Source organism: Canis lupus, chromosome 3 (genome assembly GCF_048164855.1).
Source record: "Canis lupus baileyi chromosome 3, mCanLup2.hap1, whole genome shotgun sequence".
NCBI lineage: Eukaryota > Metazoa > Chordata > Mammalia > Carnivora > Canidae > Canis > Canis lupus.
In genome coordinates this window covers 59,683,624-59,702,065 of record NC_132840.1, presented here as the reverse complement: position 1 = coordinate 59,702,065, position 18,442 = coordinate 59,683,624, and the positions used below count along the sequence as shown (strand labels likewise).

Genomic DNA, 18,442 nt, shown 5'->3' with positions numbered 1-18,442 from the left:
AAAATATACCTGCCATCATGAATTCATTCAATTAATGAGTAAACAGTTCCATTAATAGCAACGATTTCTAATCATGTAATTAGATATTAATTAATTAACATTAATAACATTAATTAATTAACATAAATAACATTAATTAATTAATATTAATTAATTAATTAACATATTACCATTAATGCTTTTTCTAGGGGAATTCATAGTTTAGGAGAGACTGATGTCTTATATATTGCTGATAAACACGAAGTTGGACCTTCTTGTCTAGAGCCTGACTGGGTTCTTGTCCCACTCCAATGCCCCCTTAGAACAGCCTTCCCTGACCACTCACTCCCCAGGCCACATTACTCCCTTCAAGGGCACTTTATTATCCATCTCTCACTGTCCTAAATGCATCTTGTCATGATTTATTTATGTAGTAGCCTGCAACCCCCTCCCCGATGGCTACTGTTATGCTTGGTACATAACTGGCACTCGACATATGTCGAAAGAGTAAATACTGAAACGGCTTCTATCCCTGGTTAGGAGGATGCTATGAGTAATGCACAGGAGAATCTCCAAGTTGAAGCAAGTCCAGAATGAGCTATAAAATGACCTCAGCAACCAGGGTAGCAGAACAAAGGGAGGATAAAACCAAACAAAGAATGGGAACCACTCTCCTCCTAAATCATTCTGGTATTTCAGCAGAAATCCATTTGATTTTTCCTCTAGAAAGCCTACAATCTGTTTCTCATATCTGAACCTCTGGGGAGGCACAAACAGTGGCTTTCTTCACCAGCACATTTTACAGAATACTTGTTGTTAATGCAGCATTGATAAAATATAACTTGAAACCGTTTTCTTTCAAAAGCTTATTAAGGTTTTATTGTTTTTTGTTTTGGTGTTTGATGTTAGGGGTGTTAGTACCATAAACCAACCATTAATTTAAATTATCATTCAGTGACTTCAGTGATCTTAAGATTTTAAGTTGTAAATATGAATAACTCATGTAAAAAAAATTCCTTCACTTTGTAATTACTTGGATCGTTGAGCCATCACCATATATAAACTACAAATGAACAACAGGTCTGCTTTCCCCTTGGTAAGCAGTGCAAATTGCTCACCATGACTGACAAACTATTTTGGCACCATCTTCCTGAACAAACATTAAAAAACAAAAGACAGGGCAGCCCTGGTGGCGCAGTGGTTTAGTGCCGCCTGCAGCCTGGGGCATGGTCCTGGAGACCCGGGATCGAGTCCCACATCAGGCTCCCTGCATGGAGCCTGCTTCTCCCTCTGCCTGTGTCTCTGTCTCTTTCTCTCTCTCTCCCTCTCTCCGTGTGTGTCTCACATTAATAAATAAATAAAATCTAAAAAAAAAAAAAATTAAAAAAATAAAAAACAAAAGACAAAAAACACATGAGCACAAATAAAACTGCAAACCTCCAGTATTAACCTAATTTTGGTATTCTATAATCTTATGCATTAAAATATCCATTTCAACAAAAATAAGTAAAATATTAATTTCAAAGCAAATATAAATAAGCAAATATTCATTTGCTTAAGTAAAAAAAAAATACATGTAGTGAGGACAATTAGTAACCATCTCTAAGAGCAGCATGTTTTAAATCAGACTTCACTAAACACACAGCCTAGAAGGATACTTCCAATTAGCTTCTATCAGGCCTTTGCTTTCTATTAGGACAACTTTATGGGAACTGTAAATTTTAGAAACAAAGCATACTAAAAATGCACCACCTTTCAGGTAATAAAGCCCAATCCTGTGAATATATGCATTTTTTAGTTCCTACATGCTTCCAAGAGACTGAGGACAAAGTCTACCAAGTCCAAGCAGCACCGCCCACCTCCCCATAAGATTTGTTGGCCGGGCCATACTCACGTGATAAGGCTTATCTTTAGATTAAAGGTTGAAAGATTTCTCTGTCTCCTCTTCAAAAGTAATTCCCAGCTGTGAGCAGAGGACCAAAAGCTAAACCTGAATGATGCAACAAATAGTTCAGATCTCTCTCTCTGAAACCTCCATGTGCTTGAACCCAGAAGCCAGGGGCCAAAGCAGTCACTGATGAATCCGTAATCCAGCAGAATGCATTTCATCAATTAACGACTCAAAATCATTCTCAAAAAAGCATCCAGTATCATCTAATCACATTTAAGTCAAGGGAAGATAGTGGTATCAGAAAAAACTCAGGTCTCTTGATTCCCAATTGAGCAGGTAAAAGTCTCTATCATACTATGTTTGAATTTAGTACCTTATATAATAATTCCTATGAAGAGAACAGGATGCCAGGTAACTTCTGCAGATCTGAAAATAGGATTTTTGGAAGGCACATAAAATGCCAGGTGAGAGCAATCCCACAACTATCTTTCTCAGTGGATAGTGTACATATAAAACACAATCTGGTGTATTAAATTCAAAGAAGCAGCAGTAAAATGAACAGCATCCAGAGAAAGGATGTGAAGTGGTTAAGATCCCAGAACTCTTCGAGTGCGCAAGAAACCTGGAGAAACCACAGTCAGAAGAAAACACTTCTGGGATCAAAGCGAAGTAAATTTCAAGGTAAAGGGACACATACTTTGCAGCCATTAGAACTTTCTTTACACAGAAAGAATGTGAAGCTTGTAATCTTGGGAAAGGTCAGAACTGAGGTTGGGAGATGATGTCCTAACTCACTCCCTTTAGGTAATTTCCTTAAGGTGAGTCACAATAGAATACACGTAAATGTAGTAACCATTGCCATCTTCCCTCTGAAACTTCCATGTATCAGTGTTGATGAATTAGGGATGTTTCTAACAAATCAACTGCATGAAATCTAAATTCCCAAAAAAACTCTACATCTAAAAAGACAGAGTTCATATTCTAGTTCTGCTGCTTAATGCTATAACCTTGGACAGGCCACACAGTTTCCCTAGAAAACAAATAGGTATCAGACAAACTCCTATTTGGAGCCATATTCCTTACATCCCCCAGCACTTCTGTCCACCTCTGCTGATGCGGTGGAGGCCGACACTGACTGGGTGGCACTGTGACGTTCCATGGGCCAGGGCCAGGGATGGTATGACATCTCCCAGTATCAGAACATCACGTCTTCTCACCCAGCTCCATTCTGAAAAATGCTGGTTAGGGGAATTATAAAAATCTTTCCAGGGCCAAATTTTGTGAAACTTATCTGTTAAAAATTTTGCATGTGCCATCGCTCTTCTTATCTAAAACACAATGAACTATTGTTTTCTTTTTCTTTTTTTTTTAAGATTTTATTTATTTATTCATGAAAGACAGAGAGAGAGAGAGACAGAGACAGAGACATAGGCAGAGGGATAAGCAGGCTCCTCATTGGAAGCCCAATGTGGGACTTGATCCCCGGACCTGGGATCACACCCTGAGCCAAAGGCAGATGCTCAACCACTGAGCTACCCAGGTGTCCCAAACTATTGTTTTCTATCCTAAGTAGTTAGAAATATAGCTCATAACCAACTACTTACAAGTTAGCATCACCAGGAAAGGTTTAGAGAGGGTAAGAAAAAAAATGTATATTTTTTGAATGCATGATTATCAAGAGACTTGCTTCATTAAAATTGACTAGATGCCGACGCTCTATCTACCCAAGACTCCGTTAGCAGAGATACGGGTTTAGTGTCCACAGCCTTCAGTGTATTTTTCCATCTCTACTAGTGCACACTTAGGTACTTAGTTGGTCATTAGGTACATTTTCATCAAAAGTAAAATACTAATTCACTTAGAATATTTGGTGTTAAAAGGAAAAAAATTAACGAATATCTGAAATACTAATATTTGTAGAAGACCTCTAAGTGTTGATTCAAAAGATTTAAGTTTGATTAAGAGAGATGTGAACAACTTTTGGCTTTAGGACTTAATAAATTACATATTTTTACTCTTTTAATTCTACTTACCATTATTATTTTAGGAAAATTTCTCTCTCTCTCTCTCTCTCTCTCTCACACACACACACACACACACTCTCTCTCTCTCTCTCTCTCTCCTTGGTTTAAAACCAAGAACCACAATCAACATCTAGGCTTTAGTTTCTCCATGTATAGAACATCTATGCAAACAACTGTTAGGAAGTGAAAGACATTGTGTTTTTGTTCATTACATCCTTTAAGACTCAAAAGATGTACTTTTTAGCCCAAATCTCTGGTTTCAATATTTCATGTACACCAAACCTGTTTCTACTGCAGCGGTGCCATCAGCACTGACTTCCAGAAACAGACTGCTAGCATTATTCAAGTATGTCTCCCCATGGACAGGAAGGACAGTAACAGTACATAAACGAAGAGTTCACTCATGAGTAGTGTTCTGGAGATCTTTCATTCTAAAGAACAGAAATTAATCTTTTGTGTATTTTCATTAAGGCTTTTACCAGAAATTGTTCTAGGACTATTACCTAAAACAGTATTTCTACAACACACAAGGAAACATTTAAAACTTGAGATGCTTCCTCATGTTTACAACATAAAATCTCCAGGGGGCGGAAAAAAGGTGTTTATACAAAGTAATTCAATGGCCTATGTAACAGCTGACCACCAATTTTTGTTAATCTAGGATCAAAACATCCCTAATAGGATTCCTTAAAAACAAATAAAAACCCTCCTTTTCTCAAAGCCAATAAATACCAGGAAATCCTTACTGTTACTGGATGTCACTTTGTGATTTGTAATAAATGACTAATAGACTCCCTAAAGTAATATAAATGTCAAAAAAATACAGTTTTTTAAATGTTAAACAAGAAAATCAGATAAAAGAAAACTGATCCACAACAAATTACCCTTTAATTTCCTGAAGTTATATGGATAATTTACCAACTGTATGCAGGATGTAAATGACTGATGAATTATTCTAAATATAATCGATCTAAAACATCTGATACAGAAATGGGAGAGCTCAAGGAAGGGAGTGAAGACGTCAAGCTTACTACACAGAGCCGTATCTCCTATTTCAAAATGTCTAAAGACATAGGTCAACATGACCTAAGCTAAAAACAGGAAAATAGTTTAATACAGGTTTGGAGAATGGAGAAGAGCAAACCTTGCAACCCTGAAAACAACCTACCGTTTGTTTGTGTCTGCATGGCTCGGAGGGTCAGAAAGAGGACAGTTTATACTTTTTTTTGGCAGAGATAAAACACAACCCACTACAGAACTTCGGATTTCAAGGAAAGTTCCTTCAAATTCAGCAGCTAGCAGCCTGTCTCGATTTGCTGTCACTCAGATCAGAGAAGCCCACGCTGTTTCCTCTCCTGCCCCCACTCGTCACACTTGAGCTCTCAGAATGAAAAGGTCTGGAACAGATTAAAAGTCAGGCCACAGAATAAAAAGCTCTGGCATGTTATCAAGCCCGTCTGGAATACACAGACATGGTGGGCCCAAATAGGGAAACTAGAGCAGTAAGAGAATTTTATGAAACTTTTTTTTGGCAGATCTAATTGCATGTTTGCGTGTACACATGTGCTAAAGGGAGGGTGGGATGATTTTTTTTTTTTTTTTAGTACTTTTTCTCATTTAAAACAAAGACCAAGTTGTGTGTGTCATTAATGGATATACTTAGGATCACAGCCAAGTTGTTTTACTTCACTATTTTAACTGAAAGTACTTACACAAAAAACAAACTTTGCTCCAATTCCTGAGTTCTGCAGTTAGCTAAGAGTTAATCATCATCTTTTATAACCTTGTGTTAGGGGGAAAAAAAAAAAACCACAGACCATTTTTTAAAATTTTCAAAATGTGGACAAGCTGACCCATTTCATTAAAGATGATTTAAGGAAACATGGCAGTTATCATTCCAGTCTGTACAAATGGCAGCACTGACTTAATTCTCTACCTTACCTGGTTTCCTATTTCAACTGCAAGGACTTACTCAGGTATTAAATAAAATCCGAAGTTGCAAATTATTAACATGCCACATTACTTTTCTAACACCTCAAACAAACTGTGAAGCTCCAAAGGTGAGCACTGAAGCCAAACTAGGCATCTGTTGGAAGGATGGCCTGTGCCCTGGCCTACCTCTGACTTCACGGGAATGGGGTTCAATCACTGGCTGTCCCTGCAGCTCAGGGCAGACCTGACAGGTCACACATGGATGGAGCAAAACTGCTCAGTGTTTCTGACAGGGAAGTTATTTTACCCAAGCAGCTCCAGGCAGAAGTTTCCTATCTCCCTTTCCCCCAGGACTGTGTTTGGAAAGATCCACAGAGTTTAACTCTTTCTCTTAAGGGCCCCACAGCTGCTGTCGGGCCAACCTCTGGAAAGCTTCAAAGGTCCCCGTCCCCTTAGTGTGACCTACTCATTGATGTACACATTGTTTTCATTTAGCTGCACCCAGTCCAAGATGAAAGCTTCAAAACCACAATGCTTTGCTCCTTTTTAAGACTCATTTTTCCATGGCTTTGGAAGACTATCTCAGAAACCCAACTGAAGAAATTGAGAAGAGTGAAGAAATGTGGCACTTAAGAGCTTGTATATGATCACTGAAATGTGTACATTTATGAGGAGAGTATTCCTTTGTGCAAACGATGATTTTAGTCATGTGATTGGAGGGGAATATGGCTTCGCTTTTTGTTTCCTAAATAAAAAAACTAAGGATCCTTTCTTAAAACTGATCTCCAGGGTGATGGCACCCCTCCCAACTGAGGACAGAGAACACAGGATGGGGCTCACTGCCCCCTGAAGTCTAGCAGAAATAGACATGGGGTCTTGGACAAGAGCTGGAACCCCAGGTTTCATAGCAGCCTGACAGCCTGATGATTAGCGTGGCCAGAAAGACCATTTATAGCAAGATCACTTTGTCTCCCAAAATGTCTCCCAGTGACTCTGGTTAGCAGCCACCACAACATTCCCTCAACCCCACCCTGAGAAGTCCAAGTTACCAAGCTGATTCAGATCTACATTCTAAAGTCCAGAGTGAAAGGTATAAAAAGAGATATAAAAATAATACAGGAAAGAAAGAAAAATAATACAGGAAAAGCTGAGCGGGCAGTCATTACCTTTTCAATACTACAAAGCAACGCAATTTTAGTATATCTTCCCAAACCAAAGTCTCTCTCTCTCATTCTCTATCTCTCTCTCTCTCTCTCACACACACACACACACACACACACACACATCAAAAATATCTAAAAAGGTTTTGAGATGAACCTTTACCAAAACGAGGGTCAAGCCTTGGGTCTAGCCAAGAGGTGGTCTTGTTCTTATGGTTTATATAGTATATTTCTCCATCCTGAGTCATGGCTTGTTCCCATCCATCAGGAAGAGGACCTATAAGTACAAAAAAAACATCATAGTTGGTTTTTATTTGGTGCAGCTAAAAAAAGTGGGAAGGGTGCTAATTTATAAAGAAAATAGGTCTTGACAAAACAATGTATTAAACTAGAATTAAACATGTGTTCAGAGAAGAAAAGTAAACCTATATACCAAAGTCTTCTGCACTTTTTAAAAGAAACTACTAATTAATAAACTCTACATCCCCAGAGACATGGATAGAAAAAAAGTGTTGTGAGAAATCCTTTCAGAAGTCATGACTCAAATTATCATCATTGTTAATAGGACACATTTGGTGCACAGCTTTGGGCCTGCCCACAGACCTCAAGGCTCTTCAACGAGGAGATCACACAAGTGTCCTCAAAACACCTGATGTGTCGCTAACATTTTGCTTCATGTAAAACATAAAACACACTTTGGCTAATTCTGTGAAGCTCTGCTTATTTCCATGATTTATGTGATTGTCTCACACCAAGAAAATTATCACAGAGAAAACCATATTCCAGAGAAAGCTTATTTTTAAGCAGCCCAGAAGCACCAGGTGGTAGGGTGGTGGCTGAGCACTTAGAAGAGGCAGGGGAAGCCCCGGAGCTGCTGAGGGCCAACTTGTCAGGAAGGAAGAGAGAGAGAATTTCAAAGGTACAACATCTGTAAGGTAGGACTAAAGAACATGGGAATTCTAAAACTATTTGAATGAACACCTCAACTCTTTCCATCTGTGGATCAAAATGAACAGAGCACTCCCTGGGTGCCTGCCACTGCTCAGAGAAGATCATGTGCTTCAACTCATTTAACCCTCACAACCGCCGGTGACTCACACGGTCCTCACACCTCCATTCTAACCAGGACGCTGGCACACAGTGGCTCCATACACAGGGTCACAGGGCATGCACATCTGGCAGCAGGGCCCGAAACACTGCTCCTCTTCCCTAGGCTTCTTCTCAGCCATCACCCCACACTCGACACAAGCACTAAGGAAACTACTAGGTTCCTTATCCTCAACTGGCATTCCAAGACACACTTGCGCGTGATGCTGAGTAACTTTGCTTAAACAGAACATTTACACAGGCCCATGGGACCCAAAGCTCTCATTCTGGCCAGTTTCCTTTATTTCAGAAACTGACCGATTTGCTACTATCCCATTGCCAAAGGTCTGCTGCATACTCTCCAGAGTCCACAGGGAAAGCCCTCTTGCCGTCCTGCTTGCAGAGTTCTGTCCACAGTGAAAATTAAGCATGTCCAGAGTTGGAATTTGCCACAGGGACCCCATATTTACTAACAAGTGAATGGGAAGCAAATTCCTTTAACACATGTACATCGAACCACTTTTCTCAGTAGCATTCACTATCACATGGGCTCTATTTCACTACCAGGAAAACAGAACCCCCATAACTGAATATGAGTGCTCGGGTGCTAATTGGGAAGCCAGCTCAATAGAAAGATGCTTTAGAAAAACAAATAACTGACATTTTAAGTGCCTGAGATATCATGATGTAGAACAAGTTAACAGAAGTTGCAGGATGGCTCTGAACACCTCCATCAACATCAGCACATCCCAGTAGAGCCTCCAAACTTGCTGTTTTTTACTGGTATTGCTATCCACCTTGGCCGCCTGAGTCAGAACCCAGAGCAGTATTCTGGATACAAAGCAACCTTCCTGCCCCCACCACCCTGTACTGCAGGTGACACTCATGTTCTCTCTGACCCCTCTGTTCCAGGGCATCTCTAAGAACGCAGTCATCAGGAGTCACCAGCAGCTCCTCTTTCTCAGCCACCAGAGCTTCCTTCCTTGGTGTCTCATCACCTCTCCTCATCCCAGCGTCCCCTATCAGCCACCAGGGATTTCTTCTTACAATACTACCTGATCAATTCTTCTATGTAACTTGTTACTTGTAAAAGCAGTTCCTTTCCTCTTGAGCAACAAAAGGAAAATACCAGCTGGACTTATTTCTTAACAGGTGTTCTTCACACAGCCGAGCCCCTGTCCTCCCAACTTTTCACAAAATCAGGCCATCTCTTTGTATTTGCTGCTCCTCTTCCACAGATGTCCTTTGACTTGCCCCCTTATACACTCTCATTCATTCTGCAAGAGAGCTCAGATGTCACCCCTCAATTCAGCCTTCCTCGAGGACCCCACATGGATTATGAGTTTTCTCTTCTGTGTTAACATTTACCAGATGAGCACTCACTTGTTCGCTCATCTTTTCATGCACAGGCTAGCAGTATCTGAGGAACTGCTCAGGCACTGCCTTGACATATTTTGAACTTTCTATACATGAGCTTAAAAATCATTTAGTACATATATTATTTTCAATTGGTATATTTATAAACATGGAACACCTGAGTGGCTCAGTGGTTGAGTGTCTGCCTTTGGCTCAGGCTGTGATCCCGGGGTCCTGGGATAGAGTCATGCATTGGGCTCCCCGCAGGGAGGCTGTTTCTCCCTCTATCTGTGTGTCTGCTTCTCTCGCTCATAAATCAATAAAAAAAATCTTAAAATATATATATATATTTATAAAAAGAATAAATGTTGCTAAACCAGTGCCTTTTGTTTCTTAAACTTTTTGTTCATAAATGTATTCATATTCACAGTTCTTTTAGAAAAATGTTAAAACTTACAAAAATGCAGAATGGAAAAATTGTGCAGTTTTTGTGACCTACTCCTCAGGGGAAAAAAACTAAACAACTTCAGTTTTGTGATATGTTCTGGATGCCTTTCTTGTGCCTGTGTTTCTACAACAAATGCATACCCACTGATACCTGCTCTACCTGTCCCATACTTGCTTTATTCACTTAACATATTACGGCATCCCTTCTTGACACAACACCAGATCTTTTTCTCTTTAATGGCTTTATACATCTTACTGTACAGGCAAACCTGAGATGTGGGTTTGGTTCCAGACCACTACAATAAAGGATGTCATGTGAACTTTTTGGTTTCTCAGTGCATTTTATTTTTTTTAATTCTTTATTTGTAAAGATTTTATTTTTTAATGAGAGACAGAGAGAGAGAGAGAGGCAGAGACACAGGCAGAGGGAGAAGCAGGCTCCATGCAGGTAGTCCGACACAGGACTCGATCCCGGGTCTCCAGGATCACACCCTGGGCGGAAGCCGGCGCTAAACCGATGGGCCACTTGGGCTGCCCTCAAAATATATTTCTTAAATACTAAGACTTGAAAGTCAAAACGACTCCTGGATGCAAGGCTGCAGGCATGAGAACAAGATTAATCTCATTGGACACCTCCATCAGAGCTCCTGGGTGACCAGGCACATTGTCAATAAGCTACCACATTTTGAAAGTTATCCTTTTTCTGAGCAGTTGGTCTCGACAGTGGACTTACTCAGTAAACCATGTGTCAACAGCTGTGCTCTCATCCAGGCTTTGTTGCTCTGTTTTTCTAGAGCACACGCAATGTAGATGGAGCATCCTGTGTACAGGCCCTGAGAATTTTCAGAGTCATCAACAAGCACTGGCTGCAATGGAAAGTCACCAGCTGCATCAGTCTCTTATAAGAGAGTCAGCCTGTCCTTTGAAGCCAGGCACTGACTTCTCCCTCTCCAGCTATGCAAATCCTACACAGTCTCTTCTTCCCTTCATTAATCATCTCAGCTGGATCTCTTGGATCACTTGGTGCAGCTTCGCCCACACTTCTTGGGTTCCTAAAACCTCACAAACCGACTCCCTCCAGCTTCTGACTTTTCTTCTGAGGCTCCCTCACCTCTCAGAACTGGAGAGTCAGGGCCCTGCTCTGGGTGAGGCTTTGGCCCTCCAGACCACTGACACTTTCTACCCATCAGCAATAAGGCTGTTTTACTTTCTTACTTGTGTGCTCACTGGAGTAGTACTTTTCATTTCCTACAGAAACTTTCCTTTGCATTCACAGCTTGGCTGTTGGCACAAGAGCCCTAGCGTTTGGCGTACCTCGGCTCCCATGCCTTCCTTCCTCACTACTGCGACTTCATCATTTTCATCATTTTAAGTCTTTGGACTTAAAAGTGAAAGACCTACGACTCTTCCTTTCACTTGAACACTTAGAGGCCCTTGTAGGGTCATCAACTGGCCTTATCCCAATACTGCTGTGTCTCAGGAGAAAGGCCAGAGGAGAGGGAGAGACATGGGGGAACAGCCAATTAACAGCATTTATTAAACTCACCATCTTACATGCGCACAGTTCACAGCACCTGAGACAATTTTAATAGTAACATCAAAGATCATTGGTTACAGATCAGCAGAACAAACAGATGATGAAAAAGTTGCAATATTATGAGAACTGCCAAAATGTGACACAGGGACACCAGGTGAGCAAATGCTGTTGGAAAAATATCATCAACAGGCTTGATGGATGCAGGGCTTCCACAAACCTTCAGTTTGTAAAAACCTACAGTATCTGAGAAGCACAATAAAGTAGAACACAGTAAAATGAGACACGCCTATATTAGAATTCATTTATCCCTGTTCCCAATGTTAGATATCAAAGGAGTTCTGAAATCGTAAAGCTGCTGGAGCCCTGGGAGCAGCCATGGCACTGCCACCACACTGTGATGACACGGTCACATCTCACCTACACAGTGGCCTCGTGGCTCAGCACTGACCTCATCTTTGTCATACGGATGAAACACAGGGGCATTCAGAGACATAATTCACACAAGGGAGACAGGAAACTTGGTCAAGGTAAGATCTGAACCCATGTCTCTGACTTGACAGCTTCTGCTTTTAACCATATAATATATGCTGCTTCTCAAAGATATAAATTTACTCTCTAAAAGTTATGCAAGCGTTTCCATATGTTAAATTTGCAAAGTGGAAATAGTGACTTTTTCTCATTATACAAAAGTTTTTTTTTTCATTATACAAAAGTTTAAGTCATTAAGTACTTATATATAATCATAATTTCAAATATTTGTTATATAGAAATCATTAAGTATTTAGCATCTCACTAAAAACAGCAGACTTCAAAAATAAAGTTCAGCAAGTTTGCTGAATGGTTCACTAATACCATTCATATACACCATAAGCCATCAAAACCAAAGCTCTGGGGCACCCAGGTGGCTCAGTTGGTGAAGCATGTCTGCCTTTGGCTCAGGTCATGATCCCAGGTTCCTGGAATGGAGCCCAGCATCACACTCCCTGCTCAGTGGGGAGTCCGGTGTGCTCTCTGATAAATAAAATCCTTAAAAACAAAAACACAGCTCTGAAGGCACTAATTTCAGACATGAAGGTACCAAGAAAACCAAACCTGCTAACAATAGTGACAGCTGCCCTATTTTCATACCATATTTCTATTTAAGAAATCAAATAAGGTGCATATGAAATAGAATTACTGTATAATTAATTTTCTAAGCACTCAAATTAATGTGTCAAAGAGAAAAGAAAATAATGCTTTACAGATTCATTCATATTTTTCATTTAACACTGGGTAAATATAATATTATCTGGAAAAAGAGATTCAGAAAGGATTTTTTTTTTAATATAAAAACTGTTAAAAGGCAAAGAAGTAGATGAGGAAAGATAGACTTTAAATAGTACTGGGTGGGCAGCCTGGGTGGCTCAGCAGTTCAATGCCACCTTCAGCCCAGGGTGTGATCCTGGAGTCCCGGGGTCAAGTCCCATGTCGGGCTCCCTGCATGGAGCCTGCTTCTCCCTCTGCCTGTGTCTCTGCCTCTCTCATGAATAAATAAAATCTTAAAAAAAAAAAAAATAGTACTGGGCCATAATCCAATCCTTAGCAGTAAAAAAAGAAAACTGAAAAGAAATAAATCTTCAACTTTAAACATGAATTAAATAAAATACAGATCCGGGGCGTCTGGGGGGGCTCAGTCAGTGGAGTATCTGACTCTTGGTCTCAGCTCAGGTCTTGATCTCAGGATTGTGGGTTCAAGCCCCACGTTGGGCTCCATGTTGGGTATGGAGCCTATTTTAAAAACAAAAAAAAGGGCAGCCCTGGTGGCTCAGCTTCAGCACCACCTTCAGCCCAGGGTGTGATCCTGGAGACCTAGGATCCAGTCCCACATCAGGCTCCCTGCATAGAGCCTGCTTCTCCTCTCTCTCTCTCTCATAAATAAACAAACAAACAAACACAAACCAAACCAAACAAAGCAGGTCTGGGCTTTACACACACAAAACAAGATTTTCAGTTAAATGGACCTTAGAAGAAATTCAGTGACTTGATACTTAATGCAGGAATCTAAGTCATTATGCTAAACTAACAAGCTAACTGTTAAATACTCATGAAAAGCAAAGAAAACAACAGTGATAGATTTTCTGAGCCATTAGGTTACAAAGGCTATTAGAAGTGTGATTCAAATGTGTTTGGGCTAGCCCGAGAATGGAGTAAGGTCCTAATAAGTCCAAGGAGAAATCGGGGCTTCCCATAAAATTACATTTTTAAGAGAAGACCACAGGGATAGATCAAAATAAATTCAGAATGCCGGAGTTCAGTTTACATTCTGATTTAATGTGTTATAATTTCTTCAATATGGAGTAGATAAAATAAAGCAAATACAAGTAGCAAAACATTCACAAAAGATGATTTAAAATTTGTGATCAAAATCACCTGGAGGGCTTGTTAAAACACGTTGCTGAACCCCACCCTTAGACTTTCTGATTGAGAAGGTGAGGGGTTAGCCTGGAAATGCCCAAGGACACTGATGCTGCTAGTCTGGGGAACATACTTCAAGAACCACCAACTTACAATAACCACTTAGAATCTTGTTAGCCGGCACAGAACTACTTCTTGACTACATCTAGCTTACACACAACTACAATTACTCATCATTAGGTACCATGGGCAGTTCACAGACCAAACTCTGAGGTGCTGCATGTCTGAGAATGCCCCACGAGGTCTGCTAGAACAGGATGACATGAATGGCTCACATCTATCAGAATAAAGCAGCTCATAATGCGGGTGATGCTTTTTCTTTGTAAAAACAAAAACAAAAAACCTGAATGGCTCAAGCAACTATTAAGGAGAAGTACCACAATTAATTTTTTTGTCCTCTAAGGACTACATGGAAACGAAGAGTAGGGCCCTGGAGGCAAGATGAGCATATGTGATCCATGGGATGATTACTGCTCATTTAGCTTCAACTCTTGATTTTCTCAATTCAAATGAATAACCCTTATCATAATACAATTTGGTTAGTTGTGTTTCCTTACAGGCTAGAGTTGTTTGTTTATTTATTTATTTATTTATTTATGACACACAGACAGAGGCAGAGACACAGACAGAGGGAGAAGCAGGCTCCTCACAGGGAGTCCAATGGGACTTGATCCCAGGACGCCAGGATCAGGACCTGAGCCAAAGGCAGATGCTCAACCACTAAGGCACCCAAGGCGTGGCGCGTCCCTAGGAGTTTTTATTTTTGTGCATACTGAGCACTTTGTTATTTACTGTCTAGCAGAGTAGAGTGTCCACAGCGCAGGAGGGGAATAAATGTTGACTGAAACAAATCGACAGGAGATTCAATTAAAATTTGTCATTTAGCTTGTGAAATAGGATATTCTGTTTTCTTTTCCTCTAAGCTCAACCTCTCCATTACCTGGCATGACAAACTGAAGGAACAAGAATACTATAAAGTCTTTTTCTTCAATACGTATCTACTGAGGTCCTACTACATTTGGGCATGATGCTAGGTTCTGAGATGCACTGCAGGCAGAGAGCAAAACAGTCCCTGTTGGACGGAACTCATGTTCTAACCAGGAAAACAAATAGCTATGTATAGCACAGTGCTGGATGGTGAGTGCAGCATGCAAAAAGACACAAAGCAACATGAACGCAAACAAGGTCTTTTGGAAGAATGGACCAGAAAGGTTGCATGAAAGAAGTGAGCTTCAGGCTGAGGCTTCAACCAGCACAAGCTGAAGCCTGGGGCAAGCATCCTGCCAGGGAAAGAGTGAAAAGGACGTTGTGGAGGGGCAGAGGTACCATGGTACGCAGTTTCTGCAGTGAAGACTCGACCAGAGAACTTTCATCATTCCAAACATGCCAAATGAGTAACATGTGGGGATCACCGACCCTCAGGGGTAATACCGATTCTCTGAGCTCAGGGATAATCCCTAAATAAGTCAGAGTGCGCAGTAAACATTTCTGTGCTCGGTCAGGTTCATACACACTAGAGACAGGCCCCCAGACAAGGGGAGGAGGTGGGAGTTCTTCAAGGCCGACCACCACTCCAAGGTCTTTTGGGAATGAGAGATTAAAAAATAAGCCCTGTGTCAAGAAGGTGGAGCATTTAATAACGTGTAAAGGTGAGAATTTTTTTAATGTAACCCTCAATGCCTAATGGGGGCTTGAAATTACAACCCTGAGATGGACAGTCACATACTCCACTGACTGAGCCCACCAGGCTCCCGGAAGGTGAGAAATCTGAATTAGGGCAAGAGAAAGAAGAGTGGTAGGTGACCATTAAAGTAATTCATAAATGAGAATTACTTACCGTTGGGGAAAATAAACTCCTAGGAAACTCCTAGGCAGGAATTACTACTACTGGCTAAATAACTCATGTACTACAGCAGTGCAACTTCCTGCAATACTTGAAAAACAAATAAAATACTCTGGGTCAGAACATGAAAGGTGACTCAACATCAACTTCCTGCTCTTACCTTAGGACCCTTTTGCATCAGTAATGCCTGACATCTGCAATGTCTTATCAAACAAGAAAATCTTGATAAACTACCCCACAAGTTAGATGAGCAACCTCTCCCTGTCACCACCCCACGTCATCACCCAGGACACTGCAAGTTTACTGCACACAACCTGTGTCATTCTTGTGTATAGGCCTAGAAGCTAAAAAGATTATGAATATACTGATAAAAATCTACTTCACTAACACAAATGCAAGAGTGGTGACCAGTCCATTTTTTTTCCCTTCAAGTTAGGGTATACTCCCCTAGGTCACGTGGGTAGCTAAAAGATTTTTCTGCCAAACTAGGGGACATGATGGTGAGCCCCAAGCCCTGACACTACTTGCATTCAGGTCCTCAGCATGCTGGGTGCCCACCATGATGCTCACGTCCCCTTCACAGCACATGCCTCATTGGGCTCTAATCTGTGCCTACACCACCTACTTTCCCCAAGAGGCCCTAAGTCAGAAATAAGCACATGATTGTTTGTCCTGTTCTCCCCACAGCTGAGCACTGAAACCGCACAGAACCAGTTTGTTGACCTGAAATGAGTAAAAACCTATCTGTGTAAAGAATGACTGATGTAGGGGCCTCTGGGCTCAGTTGGTGGAATGTCTGCCTTGGGCTCAGGTCATGATCTCAGGGTCCTGGGATTGAGCTCTGCGTCAGGCTCCCTGCTCAGTGGGGAGTGCCTCTCCCTGAGTTCAGGCTCATTCTTGTGCACTCTCTCTCAAATAATAAATAAAATTAAAAAAAAAAATTTGTCTTGGTCAAGTCATCAGATTCTTAGTTTGTGCTTTTATAAATCACAGATTTTTTAACAGTTGATAGCATTTTACAGAATTTTTATAGTAAACAAGTGCTTATACAAAATGATGGATTCTGTGTGATAGGAAACAGGAAGAACATTAAGATAGGAGTCAGAAAGCAGCTCTTTCCCACTCCTACAGTTCTGGGGTCTCCCGTGCATGCAGTCTGCGTACCAGCAAGTGTCAGCACCACCCGCAAACTCCCACTCCACATCTACTGAATCACAATCTGGATTTCTCACATACTGTGACCCTGCCCCATTCCCTTTCTTTGGTCAAACCTATTGAAGCTCAGGTCCTGAATCCAGCCGCTCCTACCACTTCCCCCTCCACCACACAGACTTATTACAACTGCACCCAACTCCTATTCTAAGTCAGAAGGCGTGCTCAGGTTGTATCACTGCCTCTTTGAGACCTGTAAGCTCCTCTATGACATGGCTTCTGTGCTAGCTTTCCCAGATACTTCCTGAACATCCCGCAGTACCTCTGAACTGGCTGTTGTGGGATGCATGGAACATTCCTCCCTTTCCCCGAGGTATCTGCACAGCTCTCGACTCATTTACCTCTCTGCTCAATGACAGGGCGTCTCTCCTAGAGAAGCTATCTATAGTGTCATCATCTCCCTGCCTCCCCAGCCAACTACTCTCCTTCCGTAACTGATTTTTCTCTTGCCATTTTTAACTATCAGACACACTGTGTATATACAACTACATTCTGTATTCTCATGATGTGCAAGAGTGCATGGCACATGGTGGGTATTCAGCACGTGCGCTCAGGGAATGAATGAACACTTGGCTTCTGAGATGCCTTCTCCAGCCTGCAAGGCCCTCTATATGCTCAGCATTCAGTGCATATGTCTGCTCTAATATTTACTGTTGTCATTAGATGGGAAAACCTGTTTTAACTTGACTCTGCAATCTCAGTGGCCATTAAAGTGCCTGCTACAAAGTAGGGCATTTGGGATTTGTTGAATGAATAATTTAGAAAGGGAATACTGTCTCTCAAGGTAAAACTGAGACTTTGTTAAAAATCATTTTCATGTTTGGGGAGCCTGAGTGGCTCAGTGTCGACTCCTGATTCTGGTTTGGGCTGTGGTCTTGGGATGGAGCTGGGTGTGGGCTTCCTGCTCAGCAGAGAGTCTACTTCTCCTTCTCTCTCTGCTGCTTCCCATGCTCCTGCCCACTCTCTCTTTCTCTCAAATAAAAATTTTTAAAAATCATTTCCATCTTTGTGGCAGCTGGAAGAAAGAACATCCTCAAGGAAAATGCCCAGTACAAGCTCAGAGAAGTTTCCAGAATGCAACCCTTTGAAATTTCTTCAGGGCAATGAGAGTCTCCTTTATTTTAACTTAACAGTTCAGACTTTCAGTAACTAAATCTGAGAGAGTAGCTTCTGTAGGTTCAATCAGACTTCAGAATGCTCAAAGAAAGAAACCACCTTTGAAAAACTTTTTGACCTAATGTGATTTCTGCTACATGTTTACTGTTGCAGGATTTTTAAAAATTTCGCTGACATTGCCTATATATGGTAGTCTATGGATATCATTTTTAAAGAATTAGCATTTTAATCTTTCACACAAATACTCCTCTTATGAGTCAACCAGAAGTATTTAGAAATCAGTGGGAAAGACAAAATATTCTAACACTATCCGGAGAAGAAATAAAACAGACATTTATTTTTTTCTTAAATGTAAGTAACTGAATCTCTTTCTCATCTTCTCTACTCCAGAGCTGAGTAAAGTTT

General features: G+C 41.0%; 1 protein-coding gene across 13 annotated transcripts in view; it reads right to left on the bottom strand.

The window, feature by feature from the left end:
- YAP1 (Yes1 associated transcriptional regulator) overlaps nucleotides 1–18,442 on the bottom strand; it is a 104,687-nt gene that overhangs the window by 30,151 nt on the left and 56,094 nt on the right. For 5 of the 13 annotated variants that reach the window (XM_072821731.1, XM_072821735.1, XM_072821733.1 and 2 more), the window contains exon 4: nucleotides 7,150–7,263. The exons of 4 other annotated variants lie outside the window; for them this stretch is intronic. In XM_072821731.1, coding sequence (XP_072677832.1) covers nucleotides 7,150–7,263 — 114 coding nt within the window. Of the gene's footprint in view, nucleotides 1–7,143; nucleotides 7,264–18,442 lie in introns of all 13 variants that reach the window. 4 more of the 13 variants (XM_072821730.1, XM_072821734.1, XM_072821732.1 and 1 more) reach the window with 1 other exon arrangement.